Raw genomic sequence first — 26028 nt, forward strand, 5'->3', positions numbered from 1 at the left:
CAGCTTGTGCCCACTGCTCTAAGAACGCCCATGTTGTCTACCCTGGGTGTCAACATGAGTAAGCAATGCTATCCATCTTAGAATCTTCTTCCCTGTAGAGTTCTGGAATAGAATCACCCCAAAGCAGGGCCAATTTATCTATTAAAAGGTTGGAGCCCACAATATCATTTGCAGGGATCAGAACAAAGAGAGTACAGGGTGTTTTGCTCAAATTCAAGGAAAAAAAATCCCTTAAGAATACTGAACTGTAAAATTGTTCTTTCTTGTTGCAGCTCTTCTATCTTGACCTGTTGTGATTTTTTTTTTATATTTACTGTTTAATGTAACTCTCTGGACACAGGGACTCCCATGCAGACTTACTTACATTCCTAGAGGTGTCACTCTATAATTCAGCCTATATCACGCCTACCCACTTTTTACCAGATTCTCCTTCCTGCCAGCTGCTGAACCAATACACTGTGCTCCAGCTAGACTTGGAAAATATATTCAGTTAGTCTCTTTTTCTTTACTATAACAAAATAACCAAGTCAGGCTACTTTAGAAAGAAAAAATGTTTATTTCTGTCATGGTTCCAGAGGCTCAAATGTATGGTGTGATACATGGTAGATGGCAGCTCATTTGTAGGAGAATGTGCAAGAAAAGATGAGCATGTTTCTAGGAAACTGGTTAGTGATCTCTCCTCAAATAACTCCTACTGTCCTCCAGTTCTGACACATATGTACACATGTATCATAGCATGCTCTGTAACTCTGTATCCCTGGGGTAAACCCAAGATACTTACAAAAATCCCTCCCTTTCCAAGGTATCTACACTTTAGCAATGTGACTTGAATGGAAACCTACTTAATCATTAGGTGATGTGATTAGAAACATGATACAACCTATGCTTATTGCTACTTACTATGTGACAAAGCTGGGGCAGGATTTCTTTATGTCCTAGAGTTCCTATGTTGGAGGCTTAGTCTCCAGTGTGACAGTGTTGAGTGATGAAGGGACTAGTGATGGGGGATACTGGTAGAGATGCTCTCGGAAGGGATGGAGAGAGCTCCTGTGAGTTCCTTTAGGTATCACTAGAACATGCTGTTGTAATGTATGCCCAGCCTGTCATCCACCCTCTCACCCTTATAGTGCCATCTTCTGCTTCCTCATGTGCCCCTACTGCACACCATCACCCTAGAAACCAAACAAAAGACAGGGACTGATCTCAAAAGACAGTGACTGATCTTGGACCTTTGCCTTTAAAACTGTGAGGAAATAAAACTTTCTCTCTCTCTCTCTCTCTCTCTCTCTCTCTCTCTCTCTCTCTCTCTCTCTCTCTCTCTCTCCTCTCTCTCTCTCTCTCTCTCTCTCTCTCTCTCTCTCTCTCTCTCTCTCTCTCAAGTTAGTGGCAGTACTAGAGGCAAAGTGGAAGAGAGGGTAACAATTAATATGATGTCATGGCACTGAATGAAGAGACAATGCTCACTTATTTTCAGTAACACCCCAATAATCATTCCGAACCCCATGAATTAGTCCCTTTTATACATTCAGCTAATAATCTTGAACTCATTTACAAAAACGCCAAAGAAAATGTTTTCTGGATATGGAAAGGATTCTAAGAATATAAGACCTTGGAATTTAGGTTCCACGTTTTGAAAATTGCAGTAAAATTATAAACTCACTTGTCTTTACAAAAATGAAAAGGATAACCTGAACAAAAATCTATTTTTGAATCCTTTATATATTTACACTTTTCCTCTATTTAACATATATTAAATATGGATTGAAAGTAGCAGATTAAGTAAACAAATAACATAGTTGGCAGTTCTTCCATTTGCAGTGTAAGGTCAAAGTGTCTTCTATTATTTGAAGAACACTTCAAAGATGAGGGTAATTTAGGGACAAACTAGTAAACAATGCATAACAAATTACATCAGTAACTAGTTAAAAGCCCTGTAAAAATAACTTACCCTCTGCCATTACGTAATGGGATTAATTAAAAACGTCCAAGACATTGAAATGTTGTTTCACAAAAGACCTTTCTTTAAAAAAGAACCAAATAATCTTCTTGGTACCCCTACCCTCCAATTAGCTTCTTGTTTGGATTGGAAGTTGAAAACATGATGTGATGGTCTTGATGAGTTCAAATGAAGGTCACAACCCCTGGACTCAATAGCTCATGACATTAGAGTGAGGCATTCCTTTCTAAATAGTTTTATCTTTTTATTCCCGGGGGGGGGGGGGGGAGTATCATCCATGGGGTGTCAAGTCCTTGGTCTTTTATAAAAAAGAGTAAACCAAATGATTGTGTAAATTCAGCCTTTAGTTACCTTTTTTGAATAAGTAGATTCTTACTTGGGAGGAATGAGAACATTATGACTGGAGATTAAACTTAGCAATGTATATAATACTTTAATATTTGTGACTAAACTGTTTTCCATCTAAGATTAATTTTGTGTAAATCCTTGACTTTATTTTTCTTTCTCTTCTACTTGGACAGAGGCAAAGAACATTAGCTAGCTAATGAAAATCTACAAGAACAAATGTAATTTCATCAACTTATTGGGCCTAGAGCATGCGACCCAGTATATGTGAGTGGCTAAGAGTGGGGGTAAGGGAAAAAAGCAGGGGAGGGGCACCAGAGTGCTTCTGGAATGGAATTAGCTATGACCAGTGCTATTTACTAATTCTCAGATTAAAACATTGTTAATTAAATTTTTTTGACTGAAAGATTCAATAATATATAGAGGAGGAAGATGGATTTTTTTTCCTAATGTCATTTAATTCAGCTACTAACTACTTACAGAGACTTTATTGTCATCCCAATATTGTTTGGAGTGCTATAGTAATAATAATTACATCATGATTGAGACTTAAGGATGTCAGATCTCAAAGAAATTTGTGGATGCATCTCTAGTTCCAATCATCCCTGACTCAGCACATCCCCAGTAAGTTTTTGCTAAGTGTATTAACTAGCAAAGGAAATAACTACTGTATTTTTCAATATGCAGAAATTTTTACCAAGAATAAAAGATGAGGAATGACATTATCTTGAATCATGAAAGAAGGTTTGCAAAGACCGAGGAGACCTTTCAAGAGCATTTATCCAAAGAGAAGGGATGTATATCATATTATAAATGAAAGTGTAAGGGAGAACGGGCCTTCCTAGAGAGTCCTAAAAAAATAATATTCAATATTATCTATGATGCTCAGACACATATTACTCTATTCTCAGAGATTATATGAGTCACTAGAGTTCTATAATCTATTGCAATGTCTTCTTGAACTCAACTAGAAATCCAAATAACTTAAGAAACAAGAATGGTATGTCTCCTAAAACCAAAACTGATAGGCTGATGTACATCTAATTCACCGTAATCAATGAATTAATGTGAATCACTGAAACTTTTAATAAAGCATTTTGCTTACTTTGAGGTCTGTTAGGTGTGGTACTGAGACCGTACCTCCACCTCTCTAGTTAAAAAGACTCGTTATAGCAATCACAGCTGAACTGTGAGTTACTGAGTTTCCTTACTGAACAGATCAACCGTCTTATACCACTCAACACCCATCAGGACCGCTCATGATCTTCTTACATTACTCAAACCAAAAAGAGGTCCACACACCTGGAAATCAATTCTCTCCCATGGACTAGCTCTACTACCTCTAAGGCACATTAGGCTGAGCAGTAATGCATGGGTAGAACTAAGGTGTCTTTCCTCTTGCTCTTAATTATAAACCTGCTTGAGAACAGTAATCATCAGGACAGAATTGATCCCAGGAGATATTCGTGTTTAAGCTCTCATGGATACTTAGTATTCCTGGCTGATTGAATTCTAGAATTAGTTTACAAATGTATGGAACATATTATTACCATGGACATGGAGACACTTAAGCTTAAGAGTACAGAGGAGAAAACAGGATGCTGAGTTGTGTTACTAATTCCAGTTGGGATATGGACAAGAAACTGTTCTCTGACCAGATATTCTAAATCACTCTGAAGTAATACATTCCATAACTACATAATTGCCATGTTAGAAAAACTTTACATGTCTTGAAAGAGCTTGTTTTTAATTTTTTAATTTTTATTATTACATTTTGTACCTAGAGAAAATATCACAAAGGAATTGGGCTAACATGTAGAGATCAGACATTATTTTGTGCCAGACACCTCTCCATGTGCACTGTTTACAGAAACTCCTTTAATTGTTAACATACCTCTATGAGAGAGATACTGTCATTGTGCCTCAGGAAACTGAGACAAAGAGTGGCCAAATATGCTCAAGAATACTATTAAATGATAAAGCCAAGATGTGAACCCAAGTAGTAAATCACATAACTTGTAGTCCTCACCACTAAAGCCAACTCATATTTCTGGATTAAAACATCTCTAAGCAACATCCCAGAAAAGTACGGAAGAATAAAACCACCTCAAACCAATGGCAATTGTGAGTTAAACCTTATGTTTTTCATAATTATAGTTGGTCTACGTGAAGTATAATGTGTTTTGTTCAACGTGTGGTTTCAAATGTTTGGTTTAAGTATCATTTTCAACTCTGAGGTTTGATGATGGTTTTAGTTCTTGAAAGGAAATAGTGCGTGTTGATGTGATAACAGTATTTATTCTATTAAATCTGTATCCAAATACTTTAAGGAAGTCATTCAAAAATATACTTATTCAAAACAAACTAGATGAAGGATTAAAAGCGTATAGTTTGCTCAATGCTTTTTAAACCTAGCTTTCTAAACTTAGGACTTAAAACATTCTTACAAGTACCTTGACTGGGTCTTTGACCAACCCAACTGCTAATTCTATTCTAGGAGTGGGGGAATTACAACAGCACAAAACAACACAAAGATGAGCCCAAGCTTGGTATAAACAGTGTTTCTGAGCTTTATTCTCTCCTCTACCTTCTATAAGTACTTTTTAATGCTTTATTAACATGTATTAATTATACATAATAATCGGATTCATTATGACATTTTCATACAACTACATGGTGTTTTTCTCTTTTAATATACTTTTATTTATTCTTTAAGAATTTCACACATGTATACCACTCACCCCTCCAAATCCTCCTGGACCTACCCCACATCCCCTCCCAACTTTACATCATATATATATATATATATATATATATATATATATATATATGTCATTGAATCTAACCAGTGATCATCATATACACATGGGGTGGGGCCACCCATTGGAGCATGGTCAAGCTACCAGGGACCATGACCCTAGAGAAAAATGGTTCTTTCCCAGAAACCATCAACTGTCAGGAGTTCCTTAGCTAGAAACAAGGGCTTTTGAGTGTCCTTCTTCATCCATGCTGGATTGTCAACTTGCCTGATGTTGTGTATGTCTTGTGTAAGCAACTACAGATGTTGTGAGTTTATGAGTGCAGTGGTCCTATCATGTTCCAGAAGACACTGTTCCATTTGGCCATCAATGGGGTATCTATATTACATCCCCTTCCCCAAAGGCTTAAAACTGTTTATATTTTTTAAAAATTAGATGTATTTATTTTATTTTGTGTGGGTAAGAATTTTGCCTGCATACGTGTAAATGTACCATATATATGTCTGGTACCTACAGAGGTCAGAAGATGGTATTGGATCCCCTGGAACTGGAGTTACAGATGATTGTGACTCCCCATGTAGGTGCTGCCAACTGAACCTGAGCCTGCTGCAATGGTTCATAACTGCTGAGCCATCTCTCTGGCTCCTTAAAGCTATTTCTTACTAAGCAAAACTCTCCTTTGCTGCCTGATAGAATCAGTGTCCCTTTTTAGTTCCATATCCAGTGAGTAAAAGTTAATATCCACTCTTCTAGTTTCTCTATGGTCAGCCACCTGGTTCTGTGAAAAAAAAAAAAACCCTTTGTGCTGTGATCACATGATAGAATTAGGAGGTCTGGATCTCATTTTTAAGTGTTGCAGTTATTAGGTGAGTAAAGTTCCCTAGCTTTTGTTATTACAACTACAGCCTGGTTGTACCTGTAAATCATGAATCTAGAAGCTTGGAGTAAAGTGCCATAAGATGCCTCTGATGCATTTTTGTATCCTCAGCATCTAGTCTATATCAGTGTCCTTTAAAAAGTGTGTGCTAAATTCACACATAAAAGAATGACCTTCCTTTTGCAACAACCAGCTCCAGACTGCCTTAGTCAGACAAATCTTGTTAGTCCCCAATTGCTCCTTATCCTCTGACATCTCAGTCTGAATCAACATTTCTACAAGCTTTTGGAACTGGATTCCATCACTACACAGAGTCATATGGACTTGATCTGATGCTTTTGTTTGTTTGATTCTTTTTCCATGCACTGCTCCCAACTAGTAACTCAATCAAAGCTCAAGGCATCATCATAAAAATTAAATGCTGCGCTCATGGACAGCTTTGTTTTTTTCCCATTAGATAGTCAAGCATCACTGAAAGCTCTAAGGCAGCCTTTCAGACAAATGCTGATGGTTGGCTGAAGTACATGCGCAAACTGACTCAGAGATGGCTTGATAGTTTCCCTCCTGGAGCCACATTGCATTATGAGCTGGCACCAAGTTAGGTCAGACATGGCCAACACCTGGAAAACTTACAGAGGCATCCAAATACTGTCATCCATGGCAGAAAACCAACATTAGGAGCTGAATTTCCTCCATACTACTCATTCCAACAATGCACAGTTGGATAAGGAGACAGCAGCTCTCATTAAGTTTGTGAGCACATCATCAGAAAGCTTGTTGCTCAGGACATGGCAAGGATGCAGCATCAAGACAGACATGAAAATCCACGTCTCCAAAGCTGTTATGTCCACACAATTACCTTAATGTGTCCCAGATTCAAACCCTGCATTGCTGTTCCTGTTAGTTACTGGACCTAATCCATGGGAGCTGCTGAAGCCCCCTCTCTCCAAGTGGAATGATGGTGTCGAATCTCTAACAGGGAGCCCTGGATCATACCCAGCCCTCAGATGTTGAGGCCAATCTAATCAAACGGCAGAACATTGGGAAAGGGGCCTGTCAGCTGAATGGATGAAAAGGCAATTCCACAACTTTTGATGGTGATCTACAGAGGGTAAAAGGACACAGAGTGAGAGAACCATATCCCGAAACTCCAGCACATACTCAGTGAACAACTGAAGTGGTTGTCACCGTCCCTGGTGATTCTGTATATAAAACCATGACAGTGCACAGTCTCAGCCTGTGAGGAAGCTGATATGCAAGAGGGCACTTCTGTCAGAGAGAGGAATGACCACTTGGAAATTCTGAGGTACGAAAACCTCCCTGACAATCCCAGACTTCTTACGTGCTATGGTTTTAAAGCAAGCACTTTATATTTCTCCAATTTCCTCATCCCTAAATAGACAAAAGGCCTTTTTAGGAGACAGAAAAGGGGAAACTGGCTTTCTATGTGGGTAATCCACAAAGTTGGGTTAAAGTGAACTCTAATCGGATGCATATAGACATCATACATTTTAAACCAGAAATAAGAAAATGTAAGATAATACAATTCTGATGGATAGTACTGGAAAATTCTCAGCATAACTCAAAAAAAGCACAAACCATAGTTGATACAAGAAGGAATTTGGTAACATTATCATTAAAGGTTTCAACTTAACACAGGTCACACAGAAAAAACTAGTAGACAGATGGCTGAGAAACGATATTTAATGGACAGATGATACATCAGAAAGACATGGCAAAATCTGACACAAGGTAAAGAAAAAATTGTGTAAGACGTTTCCACACATTAGTGAAAAAAATGTCCAAAATTCCACATAAAATGACAAAGGTAAGTAGGCAAGGTCCTCAGAGATGAAGCTCTAAATAGAGCAAGTTCATAAGAGTAAGGCTCCAACTTGTCATTACTGCAAATTAAAGCAATAGTGAAAGGCACTGTGCAGATATATGTTCTCTTTGATACCATTTCTGATAGTCCAGCTGGAAGTAGCCTACTCCTGACTGAAAGAGAAAACTGACACCACGAAACAGTGCACAATTATCAGGTCTAAAATATGTGTACCATTCTAGCTCTTTTAATATCATATGCAGCATGCTAGATATTAGAATAGCAACATACATTGTGCTATCTATTGGCCTACGACATGCATTATGCTGGCTGTTAGAAAATCTCGTACAAGGTAAACTTAAAGCATAGTGCTGAGTTGAAGGCACAAGGAACAGAATGATGTCTATAGCTTCATACCTTTTATGAAACCCTGTATGAAACAAAGAGCATTACTTATAGTGATAAAACAGAATTTAAAACACATATCAAACATATTGCAAAGGTAAAATAACCATTTTATACATCTTCCTGCCTCTGGAAACTAACACACTTGTAGGTAACTAACAAATGAATCTTGAAATAAATCAATAATAAAATACAAAAAAAAAAGAATATGCAAGATTATCCCCAAGCCTTAAGTCCAAGCTATAGCAAAGTGTGTGTGTGTGTGTGTGTGTGTGTGTGTGTGTGTGTGTGTGTGTGTGTGTGTGTGTGTGTGAAGATGCCATAGTTGTCAGATTAGTGGAAAGCCTTGGGTACTGAGGGAGGTTGGTAACTTTAGTGTCTGTGTCTTTTGATTGTCAAGTCCTAGAAGCTGATCTAAGCCTGGAACTCAGGAGATGTTTAGATATGAGTCTCAATTGATAGGTGATATTTTAGATGAAGGAAGAGAAATAAAGAAGCAGAGACATAATAGAGCCCATGTTGATAATTACATGAACTGCATGATAACACCAACATATTAAAAATTGAACAAAATGGGGCAAGATGGCTTGTACCTGAAAAGAAATAAGTAGATAGAGAATAGTTGTTGACTAACATCCAAGAAGTGAGAGTGAGGTGAGATGCAATGGGGGTGTGTGTGCAGTAGCAAAGGGGTGTAGATCTATGTCTCAAGGCAGGATGCCAGAATAAGCCAAAACTGTTGCTTCAAACTGCTTGGACTGATATTTGCTTAGAGGTAAAATTAAAGCTGACAAATTTGGTGGGGGTACGGGCGAGTAGAGAGGTAAGAAATCAAATTGAACATAAGAATAAAAATCTCTTTCCCCAAATCCATAAACTGAATTATCTAGAGGAGACTGCTGAAGCCTGAGAAATCCCCAAATGACTTTAATTTTAGATATCTCAAGATGCGCTGTTCTCCAGTTACTCTCCTAGCCCCCATCTATCAGCCAGAATCAAAAAGGGACCCAAGGTAAGAATAAACGTAAGATTTCCCCTTATTGAGCCCAATTCTCCTATTTTAGGTCCATGGGGAACAGCAAATAAGCCTCCCAAGAAGCAAAGGGAGAAAAAAAGGAAAAGGAAACTCTCACCTATATGTCAGTGAAGGCGTCCCGTTTCTGAGGTCTTCTCCCACAATTCATAGCTTTGCTTGCAGGCAGGTTTGTACTACATGGCTCACTGGCCCTTTCAACAAACTACACTCCACCCCTACCCCCCGATGCTTACAATTAATGCCTGTTAATAGTCTAGACAACACTCATTTTCTGGATTTGAAATTCATAATGTAGTCATCACAATAATGTGGCCACCAGAAGCTGTCTGATAGAGGAGTTACAAGGATGCGACATAGGATGCTGAATATCTAGTTGGACTTGGAGACCCACTGCTATCTCAGTGTGAAGAAGAATATTCACTTCCTGACACGTGTGCCACAGCCACATGGAAGGGCAAAAGAACTTTTCTTGGGATTTCTGAATTGGGTTGATAATGGAATGTCTTCTCATTGCAGTCAGGTGCACAGTGGGTTGTACCCACATTCAAGTGCTGGGAGCAATCAGTGCATGGGGGAAACTCAGAACTGTTAGTATCATCTCTTATCAACAGGAGTGAAGTAGAACAACACTTTTTTGTGCTTATATTGTCACAGCTTTTTATTTTCACAAATATAAATATTATAGGTTGGGCGTATTCTCCTCATATCAGCCTGCCCTATCTTTTCTCCCCCAACCACACCCCATTAATCCCCATTTTCCACCCAGTTTTACATCTACTTTCATATCATAATTTGTACATGTATGATTTTATGCATCTATGTAAAACCTAGGAACCAGAAATTAGAAAAAAATGCATTATAAGATTAGCATTAGTTTTCCTAAAAACAACATGGCTTCATTCTCCCATTAAAAATGTCACTGTGTGTATATAACATATTTTCCTCATCCATTCCTCTGGCATTGACTTCTGGGTTGGCTGTACAGCTGTGTTTGGAATGATGCTGGGCTTACTAAGGGTTCAGAAGATGATTTCCTTCAGTACCAAATTTCAGCCAAGTCTGAACCAGAATGTGAGATTTATGGCGTATCTAAGAAAGACGCTGAGTATCACGAGGTGATGAGGGGCTACAACATTACATCTGGGTTTTGATAATTATAAAGTGGACATCAGTGGGCAACTGGACTCTTAATGAACTACCTTTTTCAAGCATGGAGAGATCTATTACTTATGTTGAGAAAAGGGAGAAGAGTCACATGTTGGACATGATATTGTCATGCCAAAGCCTGCAAATTGTGATTATAGCTGTGCTGTTTAGTTTTATGTCAACCTGACACGGGCAAGAGTCATCTGAGAGGAAGAAACCTCAATTGAGAAAATGCCTCCGTAAGATGAGGCTACAGGCAAGCCAGTAGGGCATTTTCTATTTAAAGGTGGATGGGGGAGGGCCCTAGCCATTGTTTTTGTAGCCACCCCTGGGCTAATGGTACTGGGTTCTATAAGAAAGCAGGCTGAGCAACCCATGAAGAGCAAGCCAGTAAGCAGCACTCCTCCACGGGCCCCTGCCTCAGTTCCTGTCTCCAGGTTCCTTCCCTGTTTGAGTTTCTGTCCTGACTTCATTTGTTAGTGAATAAACTGTTTCCTCCTCAAGTTATTCTGGTCACGGTGTTTCATCACAGCAATAGAAACCTTGTTTCGGACAATGCCCAGTCCTATAAGTTCCCCTCATATACCTTATAACAACATTATGGTGAAGGATAGCCCACATAGCTGAAAAGTTCAGTTAATGAAGTAATCATTATTGTAATGTTATGAAGAAATGTATTGTTGTTTACAACACCTGTATGCAAATCTGCATAGCACTAGTGTTAAATTTCTAGCTACTAAGGTATGAGTCAAGAATATGGTGAGGAATATTGAAATAATCAGGTGACTAATTGATCTAAATTGTATTTAAAATGTTATATCCAGAGATGGGTAGATGCATAGATAAAATATGCATATACAGAATTAATTACAGAGCAATGGTTTGTTTTTATCTGAGGTTTTAGTGAGCAAAATTGATATTAATCATTTAAAAACCAAAATCATAGAATTTCATGTTAAAACCTTCAACTATTGAAATTTCTCAAGATGAACTGGATGGTCCTAAAAAGTACTAAGTGAGGCAAGTTCAAGAATGTTCACACTGATGCAGGATACAGGATACAGGATACAAACAAGTGTTCACAATGATACAGACTATGACAGCTGAGCAGAGACTGTCAATGGCTCTCAAGTTTTAGGTGGTGAGGAATATAGCAGAAGGGAAGGGGAAGAAACCAAGTAAAATACCACAGATACCTACAGTACATCCTTGAAAATTTCCTGTAAAATTCATGCAAAAAACATTTAGAATAAGAAATTCCTAAAAATTTAAATAACCTCAGCTTTATCATTTATTATATTATATAAGATTTCAGTTGTTAAACTATAGATAAATTCAAGCCAGCTGTACATCTGTCCCCATAAAGGGAAGGTGAAGCGTCCTTGATTTTCTGTGCACTTAGCAGCAATCTCCATCATGACTCAGTAGGTAAAATACCACCTATGCATATTGTAGATGTGTTTATGTGTCATTGTCACACTTAAAACTCTTAAGTTTGTGCTTGTGTTAGAGAGATGAGGGAGTAACTTCTGTGTGCTGAAAACACCCATTGAATTAATGATTCTGAAATTATATAAGCTATTGCCATATTACAATTTGAGTAAGACAAAATCCAAAGCTGTTTAGGTAACATAAAATACTGAATAATCATGAAAGTTAGTGGATTGTGAAATGAATGACCACCTACCGTCACAGATGAAGCTGGCCCAAGACTCTCCAGTTTATTAAAGAAGGCATAAAGTATATGAGAGTGAAAGAATTTACAATGCTTGAAGCTCCAAATACACCCACACAATTGTTTTCTTGATGCTGTTTACAAACTATTACAACAGTACATTATCTGTTTTACTGGTCATTTGAGTTTTTGCATCAAATAAATCCCTACATTGCTTTGTGCCCAGCTTTGCCCTTTCATCATTTAAATCATGCAGCTTGAGTTTGGACAGACCCAAGCTGAAGTTCCAGGATATTTAAATCTTATCACTGATGCCATGTTAGGTTTCCAGACAGTTGACTAAATTAATTCTGCTCACCTCATTCTCCATCTTCCCGACTGAATCGGTGTGGTGTCTATAGAGAAGAGTGTCCTGAAACATACTGTGCTCATTTTCCAAGACATATTAGACTAGAAAAAAACTATCAACATGCTATGTTTTAGTGAGTCCTGGACAAAATTGCAGTTATCACTATATTGTGGATCCAGAAGATGGGACCCAACTCAAACTTGCCAAATACTGGAAGAGTGAGCATTACACATGAGCACATGCTACATGAACAATACATTTATATAGGCTCATTGCCTCCACAACACGCCTTTCAGCTACTAGCAACTAAATGCTCATCCAAAAATTTTGAACAAACATTCTTTTCATTACCTCATGTGTAGGGACTTCTAAACAAGTGAAAGGAGTTGAGAAATACAAGCTCAATACGGCAGGGTGCTGGGTTGACCACTTTGCTATATTTTTTTCCTCTCCTAATGCAGGACACCCATAGCAGCTCCCAGTATCATAACCTATCTCGTTGATCTGATTGAGAAGAAATGAGAGAGGGGCGAATGAGCTTTCTTCCTTCTTAACAGGGAAGAAACACAAGCTGGTACTTCCTCACATCTCAGTGGCTAGGACCAAATCTCTGACCACTCATATCAAATGATAGACTTCTATCCACCACATTCATTGGAGACAGCATCAGTGGTAAGACCTATGAAAGAGAGGCCAATGTGATGGCTGACTAAGCCTGAAGACCCAAGTTCAATCATGAACCCACATGGTGGGAAGAGAGAGATGACTCCCATGAGTTGTTCTCTAACCTTCACACACATGCTATTCCACTCTTACTCATATAAATGCATACATGCATATGTACATAAAAAATAATAAAAAAAATTTTATTTCATATATTATTTTTATTTCACTACAATGGAAAATTGCTTAATGAATAGCTTCCAGAGAACATCAATATTGTTCTCATAGTACGTTTTAGTTCTATGAGATGAAATACCTTTAAAACCTATTCAGAGGGCCTGATCCAGTTGGGGGCCCCTCAGCCTTTGGTTCATAGTTCATGTGTTTCCATTCGTTTGGCTATTTGTCCCTGTGCTTTATCCAACCTTGGTTTCAACAATTCTCGCTCATTTAAACCCTCCTCTTTCTCACTAATTAGACTCCCAGCGCTCCACCAGGGGCCTAGCCGTGGATGTCTGCATCCAGATTCCTCAGTACTTGGATGGGGTTTCTGGCACAATTATTAGGGTGTTTGGCCATCCCATCACCAGAAGATGTCAGAAAATGGAAAAATCTCCCATGCTCATGGATAGGCAGGACCAACATAGTAAAAATGGCAATTTTACCAAAAGCAATCTACAGATTCAATGCAATCCCCATCAAAATACCAACACAATTCTTCACAGACCTGGAAAGAATAATACTCAACTTCATATGGAAAAACAAAAAACCCAGGATAGCCAAAAGAATCCTGTACAATAAAACAACCTCTGGAGGCATCACAATCCCTGATTTCAAGCTCTACTATAGAGCTACAGTAATAAAAACAGCTTGGTATTGGCATAAATACCGACATATGGACCAATGGAATCGAACTGAAGACCCTGACATAAACCCACACACCTATGAACATATAATTTTTGACAAAGAAGCCAAAAGTGTACAACAGAAAAAAGAAAGCATCTTCAACAAATGGTGCTGGCATAACTGGATATCAACATGTAGAAGGCTGCAAATAGATCCATATCTGTCACCGTGCACAAAACTTAAGTCCAAGTGGATCAAGGACCTCAACATAAATCCAGCTACTCTGAACCTGCTAGAAGAGAAAGTAGGAAGTAGTCTTGAACGCATTGGCATAGGAGATCACTTCCTAAATATAACACCAGTAGCACAGGCACTGAGAGAAACAATCAATCAATGGGACCTCTTGAAACTGAGAAGCTTTTGTAGAGCAAAGGATACAGTCAACAAGGCAAAGCGACAGCCTACAGAATGGGAAAAGATCTTCACCAACCCCACATCTGACAGAGGACTGATATCCAGAATATATAAGGAACTCAAGAAATTAGACATCAAAATGACCAACAGTCCAATTAAGAAATGGGCTATAAAATTTTTTTAAATTTTGAAAACAAACAAAAATAAGTAGATATGGAAATAAGATGTATGCTAAGGACCAACCTAGAGTGTATATGCTTTTAAATGTGAAGGAAGTTAGAGAGAACAAAGCTTTGGGTCCTAGAGAATGCCAGTAGCAACTCAATTTCTTATGTTCTTATACTATTTATATGGAAGCAGATAAGGTCATAAGTGCTGTGATTTTTCTTATCAATCTAGCTTTTCAGTAGACTATGGGGTCTAAGATGTGAGACCATTTATCAGAGCCAATATAGCTTAGTGTGTGTGTATGTGTGTGTGTGTGTGTGTGTGTGTGTGTGTGTATATATATATATATATATATATATATATATATATATATATATATGATACTCATCAGGGAGAGGTCTTTTTTGGAAATATCTTTTTAGTATGTCAACGGCATGGAAGAAAATACACATGCAACTTAGCTCCAAAAGAGGAGGGAAGCAATGCTTATAAAAGTAGAATCAAATGCACCTGAAAAGGAGAATACATGCTGGCCTATGAGAGGATAGAGCGTCTGTGGTCATATAATCAAGGTGTCAAGAAGGCAATGAAGCTGAAGGTCATTCTAAGAGGAAGAGGGGAGTACATGGACCACGTACTTGGATGGTCCAAAACCAAAAAAGGGATTTGCAGCCTCAGGTCTACACAGAGGACAAAAAGGCAGACTAGACTGCAATCTTCTATGTGGAATGGTCAATTCTAGGACCTGTCCAGAAACAGTCACTCCAACTGAAAAAGCAGTTGCCTGCCCACACTGACTTCCTAGGGTGGAGGAGACAAGATGCCAAGAGAAGGCCCTGTGACTCTTGGCTCCCTCCCCTGAAATGAGATTAGGACCTATTGTGAACTTGGAAATGAAAAATGGAAAAGATAGAGGCAACCTGTAAAAATAAATAGGGTATAGTTCACACTGATTCCTTTGTGACTTGATACTGTACATGGGGACCATCAATTTCCTTTCTACCTTCTCTTCTACTCCATCTGCTGTGCTCTTTACAAGCGATAACTCATTTTGGTTCTTGCTGTATATGGGTTTTATTGTTGTTGTTGTTTGTGGGGGGTTGTTTTGAGAAAGAAGATGGGAAATCACCTCCTGACTTAGCATTTGAGAGAATTGTCCCACCTGAGGTAAGAGTTTCTCATATAGCACATAGAGTAATTGATTGTATAGAAGAAGCCCACATCACACAGAACAGCAGTTGGCCTGCTAGAAGCTGTGGGCAGCATCCCAGCCACAGCCAGCAAAACACTAGGGCTCCCTGCCACACAGCTGCAGATAATAAAATTCACTCATAATCTGAATGAGGGTGAGGGGGATTCCTCCTCACATAATCCTCTAAATGAAAGCACAGCCAAATCCTCAAACACACCTTTCAGAGACCCTGGCAGAGACCAGCTGAGCTATGTCGGGTAACTTCACCCACAGAAATGAGGAGCTTAAAACCATGTGTCTGTCTTGCTGCTGAATGAACCAACAGAAAAAGAATATGATTATTCCTCTACCTTCTATCATTAACACCCTATGTGCCAGTGGAAGACCTTTTGGTTACTAGCAAAATATTTTGCTTATTAAAAAAAACAAAATATCACTATTTTAAAACATTAAATATTGGCAAAAAAAAACAGAAGAGGCGGGAGGAATTCTGGGTAGTAATAATAGCTGGCCCTTACAGCATTTACTGAGCACTTACTATGTACTATCACTGTCTATATTCTTAGATGCTGAAGATAGAACCAAGGTCCTTATGCATGGTAAGCATCTCTGTACTGCTGAACTGTTCCTTCAGCCCCACTGTTCCCTATTTAATGTACATATTCGAATTTGCTAAAAAAAATAGATTGTACTATTATCTTCATTTTACTGATAAATTGGGGCAAAACAGGTTGGAAAAACTTCATGGTTTTGCATACTCCTGCCTTACCTAGTTGAATTCATAGAGTGAATTAGTCTGAGCTAAGAGATTATGCTCACAGAGTCTGTACTACTAGGCAATAAGATTGGTACCTCCAGATAAATACACAACCATGCTTTACCCACATCTTATAAGATGAAAACATCAGTCAATACATACCTCCCTGCACATGGCTCATGGATCAACCACTTCCAGGAATATGTCTCCATTGTTTGTTTTGTTTTCGTTGTTGTTTTGTTTTTCCACTTGTTGCTGGGGACTCAACCTAGGCCCTCCTGTATGCCAGCCACGTGTGCCACGACTGAGCTTGCTCTCCGGGATTCTATTCTCCCTTTCTTTGAGATGGGTTTTTAACAATTTTTTAGTTCTGTACGTTGAGCTTCAGATTTCCCTGGCTCAGTCTCCCAAGTAGATCCCTTAACAGGTCTATGCCGCCAAGCCCAGCTCTGTGTGGGTATTTTGCTCTGCTGAAGCATTCTAAATCTGGTATAGGTATACAACTCTTCTCCATGGCTTCTCCTCTTCATTCCTCCCATGCTATCTGGGGTGTGTGAATAGAGGAAACTTAAGAAATATTCAGAACCTAAAACCTGTAAGTGTCTCTGAGGCTGGGAAGGGAGATGACAGAGGACAGCGGGACAGTATCAGACAGTGGCACAACAGAATTGGCTAAGTGTTGAGAGGTGCACTGCCCAATCTCTTGGGATGGTTTTATATGTTCAAACATTTCAAGAATATGCAATCCCAGCTACTTGGGAATCTGGGGCAAGAGGTAGCAAGTTCAAGGCCAGCTGAGCAATTTTCTTAAACCTGGTCTCAAAGTAGAAAGCAAAAGTGGGCTGGAGATGTAATTGAGTGTTACAACATTTTCCTGGCCTGTATCGGTTCATGAGTTCAATTCCAAGTTAAAACCAATCACAAGGCAGTTATGAGCATAAATGGGGGAGGAGTGGATGAGAAAGATTTACAATGTGTAAAACTCTGCCTGAGTCCTTGTGATTAGTCTATGACCACAGGTGTGAAGATGAAGATACACAGGTCCTTTCAGTGAACTGTACGGCAAAATTTGAAAGAAAAGGGCTGGGTGTCCTCAAGAAAGCTACTTAGCACAAGAATTGTAGATTTAAACTGCACTTGAAAACTAAGGAAACAGTTCTACTTTCTACCCACTTCAGACTGCTCTATTCTGGTTACAGCATGGACACATATTGAACCATCAGGGTTGGTTCTTTGGGGACAGTACTGCCAGTCTTCGACCTGACAGGTCTCATGATACGTTTAACAGCAAAAGAAAGAAAAAAAAAGAAAAGAAAAAAAAGAAAACTCGTATTTTGAGGTGATCATAAGGACCCAGGCAACTCTGTTTAGTGAAATTACAGGTGTGTCTCCACTTAACCAGTAGGAAGGATCATGAGCACATCATGAGAGGCTTTTCCAAAAGGCAACATTAATTTTCAAGTGTTTAGATTGCAGAGACAAGGATTTCTCTCCAACGTACAATTCATCAACTTCCTTACTCACTGTAAAATCAATCTGCTCTGCTCGCATGACATAAACAAGTCATTTCTCAGGAAGGAGACAGACCATATGTGAAGGTGTTTTACAGAAGCCCAATGGGGAATACGCCAATCAAAGAAGCATCTGCATTCTATTTCAATGTCAAATCACATGTGTGTTATAAAAAGGCAAGTATATCGCATGCATTAACGATAGCTTTCCTGCAGAGTTCATCCACACCTTCCCTCAGCAACACAACCAGGGCAGCCATGGAAGTTCTGAAAGAGAACATAGATCTCAGTGTATAAGGGCCAGCAACGTGTGCCATTTGCAAACACCTGGGCATCTGCCCCTCACTTCCATGACAGAGGGAAACTTGCATTGATCCATTAGCTGGACTTTCCCAAAAATCGGCACTTTCTTATTAATGCCTTGATAAATAAATATCAGAGCCTTATGCAATGGAGAGAAAACAGGAAACTGAAAAGAGTGGCATTGTTCTCAGGAGAGCTCGTTCTGTACAACTGAGATGGATTGAGATGGAAAGGAAGTGAGATCCAGCTCACTTCCAGCGTTAAGTAGCTCTATGACCTCAGGCAAGCCACTGTACTCCGACAGGTCCCAGCTTTATGCAACATGTATGAACTGACAGGGCTGAACTAAGTCATCCCCCAGATCCCTTCCTGCTCTGAAATGTGTGTGAGTCTCCTGTTGCCTAGCCACCTCGTTGCGCTTGAATAGTAATGGGATCCTTTTAAGGTTGTCTCTTGACTGGAACCTTCTCCCATTAGGAAGTTAGATACCTTGGAAACGCATATTAGCTTCTCTAAGCCACCAATGTGGGATCAGCTGCTTTCTAGCATGCGTGAGAGCAGCTTCCAGGGGTACTTAACACACACCCTGGCTTCCTCGTTCAGAGAAATCCCTGCACAAAGATTAAGGTGCTTCATTAGGAAGCCCGGAACTCAATTCACTCTGCAGGCGATGGGATTCCGTGGTTGTGTTTAAACGGCCAAATGAGTGGTTATTTATGTAATTAACTGAATGGACCTTATAAGTGTTCTCCCCAAAGTCCCTGCTCTCACAGGGAAAAAAAAATTAAATGGAAGCTTCCCAGTGGACAATGTCTTTTTTGACCTAAAATAAAACAGGACTCCTCCTTTGCTGAAGGGAATATGTTCTAAGATAGCCCCCCACACACACCAGTGGATGCTTAAAGCCATAGATAAGACCAAAATCTGTCCATTATGATTTCCTGTGCATACTTACCCACGGCCAAGTTACATTTCTACGTTAAGAACAGTATGGTATTAAAAACTGTCTAATAATAAAAGGGACCAGTTACAGCAAAATACTCTAGCACAGATATGTGGAGAAAGCCTCGCTCTCCAAATATCTTATTGAACCGTAATCTTATCCTTCTCGTGATAACGTCAGATAATACAATGTCTGCGTGATGAGATGAAGAGAGATGAGTGACAGGCACGGCACATACTCCTAGGCTACTGTGCGACACACATCCTGTGGTCCTGTCACAGTCACTCTGGTAACAGAGACAGTAAAGTCACTAAGGATGGGGGGCAATTTCAGCATGGAAACAGCATGGTAACTCATAGCTTGGACTGGACGTGCAGAGATGGTGCAAGCTTACATCATGCTACTCTGAATTGCACACAATTAAAAACATATGCATTGCTTATTTATAAAAACTTGCATTTAATATTTTGGGACCAATAGCTTCCTGTATGTAACTGCAACCATGGAAGGCAACACGGAAGATTGGGGGTGCTATGTTTATCTGTGTATTCATATTACTTCATTCATGTCAGCCGATAGCTATCCTCTACTTTCTCTCACTCACCTTCTCATTGGCCTTTATCCTTACATCATGTATGCCACCTAGACTTAAGCATAACAGTGGATGATGTACTTGGTTTAGTTTGAAGTCATTTATAATGGCAACTGTGAACAAGAAGAAAAGTGTGGCTATGAAAGGGTTGCCGCCAGCTCAAGACTTTGAGAAGAAGGAACAAAACAAACAAAACCCCAGGTCAGAGTACGGGAACCTTCTTCAGGTGAACTACCAATCCCTCATCTAATCACAGTGGTCACATGAACATTGTCTGTGTCAGCCAGCCTTTGGTTACATGGGAATGGGGATAGAGAGGTCTGTTATCAGAAGACGGGGACATTTCTGGACAGAAAGATGGCCAATAGGAACAAATAACTGCAATTCCCAGCCTTTTGACAAACATTAACTATAGAAGAGACCCTAGCCTAGAATGCCTTCAAGTTTCTACAGAATTTCCTTCCAGAAATACCAGTATTTTTTATTGTATTCCTGATATATCAATTCCACAGATATTTATTAAATGTTTGCCATTTATAAAAACATGGGGAATATGGGGGGAGGGGCGATCTCACAGTATCTAATCTTCAAGAAGAAGTATACACATGAAGGAAAACAATGTTAACATATTCATGTTAATGTGGCACAGGCCTTGTGCACTGGAAGACAGGAAGATGCAGATCCTGCAGGGTGTGTTCCCAAGGATTTGCACCTATGGTTCCAGGACTTTTGGAGCCTTCTGAGGGACAGACAGCCAACACATTCTCTTCCACAGTCACAGACAAATTAATTGAACAGTTTGTTGGCTAAGGAAAAGAAGCCTAATAGTCTTAAAAATTGCATGAAAATGACTGACAGCTACAAATGAAATCTGCATATGACTAGCTAAAGTGCCTGTATGTTGAAAGGGGAAGAAGAAGGAAGGAAAGGAGGAGGAGGAGGAAGGGGTGGTGGTAGCTATGGTTTACTAAGGTTTTCAGAATCTACCAAATTTTCTAAAATTGATATTTTCAAAGGAGGCACGGTGCTATTGGAGTGAGTCAGAGTGTAAGACAGAGCACTACACACACACACACACACACACACACACACACACACACACACAGAAAACATCATTCAAACTTGCTGGCATGGGACACACGTTACCCACTTGATGTCATATTGAGCTTTGAAGCCAGGTAGTAGAATGTTCTGTGTTAACTGCATTTTATGAGGATTTGGAGAGGATTTAGGCAAAGACCGCACCAGCACATGATTTACTAGCTCTAATAAAAAAAAAACATCAAGGCAATTGTTCAGATTGTATCTCAGACCAGTGAGAACAGAAGTTTAGAGAGGTGTCAGCAGCCCCCATATCCTCAAGTCGGGTTCAAAACAAGATCTGCAGAGTAGCTAATGATTCCACACTACGCTTCTAAAAGCGGCAGCAATTTCTAGAGAAGAAAATGATTGGAAGTAAATTAATTGACGTAACAGTCAATATGTGAGAGAGAAAAGTGTTCACTCATCTATCATTGTATTTGTTGGCTCAACAAACATGTACTGCTCAGATTACATTATAGAGCAAGGACTACAGGTCTTGGGCCTGAAGACCCAGCTGTAAGCAGCCCAGAGGGGCTTTCTCCCTGCAGCTTTGCTAAAAGGTGAGAGAGGAACAAAATGAACAAGTAAACAGAAAATATTATTTTAAGTTGTGATAAATTTGTAAAGGAAACAGAGTGATAAGAAAAGAAAATAACCACACTAGGGGCAGACTCTATTTTTATGTATTATCACCAGGATAGCCTCTTCTGGAAAAGAAAACTGATGGTGAGACCTGCCATCTGTACTAACCATAGCACAAGGAAGTGGGTGAACATTCCAGATAGAGAAGGAACGAAGCAGAAAAGCCCTCATGTCATCCAGTTCTTAGTGTGTCTGGCAAATAAAGACGGAAGACAGCTGTGGAGAATGACAAGCCATCTTGAATAACCTACGCCCTTGTATTAGTCAGCGCTTGGTCACTGTGACAAATTCCCTGAGATAAACATCTTAATAGAGGAAAGGGTTGTTTTTGGCTTATGGCTCCAAAGCTCACAGCTCACGGCTGTGGGGGCCTCTTGATCTGGGACTGTGTCAGTGCAGGATATTATGACAGAGATCATGTGGTGGAGGCTCCTGACCTCATGACAGCTGGAATCCAAAGAGGGACCAGGAAGAGCATTAGTCCCAACCTCCCCTTCAAGGGCATGCATCCAGAGACCTAACTCATTCCCACTGGGCCTATCTCCTAAGGCTCTACCACCCCACCTCTAGAGTCTCACAAGTTAGGGACCAAGCTTTTAGCATAACAGTCCTCTATCTTTACTTTCAGATGGGGTCTTTCTGTGAAACACTCCTGACAATAGTTTCTCTTATTAAGAATCTATGTCTTCCAGTCTTCATATAGATTATCATTCACCTCTCATGGTAACTAAAAGCCCACAGAGTGGAGTTATCAGATGTGCCCGTGAAAGAGAAAGCAGCTACCGAAGGGCTAAACACACTGTCGAGGCATCCACAGTGGAGTCATAACTGCATTTCGTACCCAGGTTGATCTATCTACAAAGCCAACATTTTTGCAGGTTGTACTCTAGAAACAACTACTGACCCGGATGACAGGGCCTTCCCACCTAGGACTCAGTAAAGCTAAATGTGCTAGATCATGTCTCCAAGACAGCTGCACAGTGTCCTCCTTGCCCACCTGCTCACTTGCAAAGGCACCTTTCCAGTTCTTGCAACAGGAGGTATAGTCCTCACCCACTCTGGCTGGCCCTGTGACGCATTTCTAATTATGTGCCCATACCTCGATCATCACGGTGTAGGAAGCAAAACAAACCTTTCTCCCTATCTCTTCTATCTGATATTTTGTCACAACAAAAGGAAAAGGACCAAATGCTGAAAATAAGTGCCAAGAGGTGGGATTGTTGCTGGGGCACATCTGACCATGTCCTTGTAAGCTTTAGGAACTGGTACAGAGGACAAATGTGGAAGACTTGAGATCTCTGGGCTAGGGAGGCACTGGGGCTCTGAAAGATGAGCTTAATACACTGTTTTGGTGAAAATGTGGAAGACTAGAATGCTGATAGAAAAGTAGACCATCAAGATTGTACTTACAGGGTTCAGATGGGAACAAGGACTCTACCAGGAATTTGATTTCAGGCGATTCATATTACAGTTTGGCAAAGACTCTAGCTATGCTCTGCCCTCATTCTGGACATTAGAGTGAGGCTGCATTCAAAGATAATAGACTAATATATAGGCCAGAGGAAATTTCAAAGCAGCATAACACTCAGGGTGTGGCAGGGTTACCGCCTTCTGCTTTCAGCCAAATTTATAGTGAGCACAAAGTAGCTCAGAAACATGTGAAAATCAAGTAGCTCAGATAAGAAAGGAGCAAAAATGAAATTCAGGTCACATAAGAAGCAAATGTAGGATTGCCTCTTTGGCTAGTAGAAGGTAGCATCACCAAGCAGACATTGACTTTTAACACTGGATCGAGAGCAAAGGTAATTTGAGGCCAAGACTGTGTAAAAGTGGAAACGCGCTTTAAAAGTTTCTGTTTAGAAAGAGAGTAAGAGGAGAGAACAGTGGAGGTGTGCTATACAAAGAAAATGTTTCTCCAAGTTCAGCTACTCATTTAGACATGACTGTAGCCAACCCAGGGGGACCAGCTGCATCTTGGCCTGTCAGCAGAACTTGGTGCTAGATTTTTTTTCAGGCACTCCAAAGGTAAGTTATATAGTGACTAAGACTTGTACAAAGGTTGCCAGGAGAAAAGACAAGAGTGTGAACCTATAGAGGTGAAGCCCAGCACTCACTTTTGTAGCACAGGCATGCGAATGGGAATTAATGCCTTCACACAGAAAACAATGTACTCTTAAGCCTGGAGACCATAGGCCTGCATGGCTGCATGGGTAAATGTGTTCAGGCCTCAAAAGACAAATGAATGCCAGCAAGAACTCCAGAATGTGTGACTGGATAATGAGATATGAGTTAATGTAATGACCTCGAGTAGGTGGAAGAGTAAGTGTAAACTTTAATAAATAAGCCATAGGGCAGATAAATTTCCCAATGGGAAAGTCATTCCAGGACAGGACCTTGGGGTGAGCAGAGAAGCAGTGAGGGGAACACATGACCTTGGACCTTGACTGGCTCTTGGGTCTCTTCTTTCCAAACTTACTGCCTCTGTCACACTTTGCCACGGTGCTTAGATGGACACATCACTAGAAAACCCCGTGTTCACTACCTTTGAGAGCCTCCGCTCCTAAGAGCTCTCCACCTCCTTCCATGTGTTATGTGTGTTTGCACAAATACAATCACAAGAATGAGACGAGTAATAAAGAACAGCAATAGTTACGGCCCTCCTGGATCATAAGTGAAGCAAGGCTTTAAGCATCTATACCCAGCCACATCCCAATTCAGTCTTCAGTTTCAGTTTCTACCATCCCACCACCATTTCCCTAATGCAGGCTCCTCTTTAACACTCAACTCCAACTTTCTCAGGGATCTAGCCTTCATCTCTTCTGTGGGGCACTTTGTGAAATTTTTAAAAAGCCATAAATCATAACATACCAATGTACATATTTATATCTATCATTGGACTGTGAACATCCTTGGGCCAGGTTAGATATGCTATAGTCTAAAATGAATACATGATCAATTTTGAGGATTAAATAAATAACAGCAAAATAAGGCAAAGAGAGATTTGTTGGAGTCAATGAATGTAAATAAAAAATAAAAAGGCATAATAAGACACTCACCAAACTGAAAGTCGATGTTTCTCCAATTCTTCTAGGTAAGATGCATCCCCTGAATAATCTTCAGGATCTCCAGGTCTCCACACAGTAGATCTTTCCTTCACAGAATGATCACCCTTGATAGAATTAATCTATGGAGAGAGGGAGAGGGAGAGGGAGAGGGAGAGGGAAAGGGAGAGGGAGAGGGAGAGAGAGAAGTATTCTATTAATAGTAGATGACAAGTTCACCTAGATTCAGTAGTTTTTGTTTGTTTGTTTGTTTGTTTGTTTGTTTGTTTTTTCTCCAGAATGACCTGTGGAGTCACCAATTACACAACAAGTTGCCAATGCTCCTTGGATTGTTGCATACTTGGTATTCTCTCACCAAACTCTTCTCTGCACAAAGGCAGGAGCATGGAACATTCACTGTGGTAAAGCACACTGAATGGCACCTGTAATTGTTGTTACAACTGACAAGTAAAAAGCAAACTAACCTTGATCATGCTATTACACTCAATCAGGATTTTGGCTCTAAGTTAAGACAGGAGTGCACCTTACATCAGCTCTTAGCAAAGGACGTTTGAAAGGAGATTCCATAGCCAGTCTATAGGAAAGAAAGGGAGGTAGCTGGGTTTCAAATACAGGAAAGAAGGACTTGATGAGTTCTTAAGACTCTGTCTCCTTCTGCTCTATGCTTCAGCAGGCCATTGCATACTAGCTTTGCCTCCATTAACCTCTGAGTCCTATAACCCATGACCCTCATAACCTTAAGCTCAGTACTTGTACAGTGTCTGTGAAGCTAATTTATTAGAACTTGAAAGAATCTTGCAACATGATGCTGGGTCTAGAGACCTGTCATTCAACCTGGGAGTCCTGCTATGGTAGAAAGTGGGGTAGGGAACAATTACCCCAGCAGGGGCCTCTCTTCCCCTTCCACCAAACTGCCTCACATTTTACCTGTTTCATGTATGGGAGTCTCCCGGAAGTAGTTTGAAGAACGTGAGCCCAGAACAGTGGAACACTGGGTGTCACATTTATAACAGTGGCCTTAAAACCCTCTGTCTTCCTCTACATGCTTTCACTTGTCATTTGGTAGGGGCCAGTTTCTTGAAATTCTTTGATCTCAGCTGATCCAAGTGTCAGCATAACTCAAGAGTTTGTTTTGCAATTGCAAAGTCCGGCTTGGGGTGGGCAGGTTGCAGGAACCAGGAAAACCATAGAAAACCAGGTGGAGTCAATGTGTCATCAAATCCCTAGTGAATCCAACGGGGCTTATTTCTTTTATATGGAACTGATCGGTTTGATTACTTTAAGAACAAAATCCAGTTATGACAGCCATGAATTTGAAATACTTTCTATTGTGGTCCTTTTTATCTTCCTTAGCCTTTAGAGCTCTTAAAACAATAAAAATATTTCTGATCAGATTATTCACACTGGTGTTCTTAATTACCCCATTCCTGAGGCACTTGAAGAGTGTCAAAATTCCTGAGAAAAATAAGAGACTTTTG

At 39.9% G+C, this 26028-nt stretch overlaps 1 protein-coding gene across 1 annotated transcript in view; it reads right to left on the reverse strand.

Annotated features, from left to right (window-relative positions):
• Positions 1-26028, reverse strand: part of LOC102916148 (uncharacterized) — a gene marked incomplete at its 5' end in the record, with an annotated part of 285360 nt that overhangs the window by 119211 nt on the left and 140121 nt on the right. Inside the window, one exon of the mRNA XM_006972859.3 lies at positions 24545-24672. Within this exon, the coding sequence (XP_006972921.2) occupies positions 24545-24672 (128 nt within the window). The remainder of the gene's footprint in view (positions 1-24544; positions 24673-26028) is intronic.

The sequence above is a fragment of the Peromyscus maniculatus genome, chromosome 5 (genome assembly GCF_049852395.1).
Source record: "Peromyscus maniculatus bairdii isolate BWxNUB_F1_BW_parent chromosome 5, HU_Pman_BW_mat_3.1, whole genome shotgun sequence".
NCBI lineage: Eukaryota > Metazoa > Chordata > Mammalia > Rodentia > Cricetidae > Peromyscus > Peromyscus maniculatus.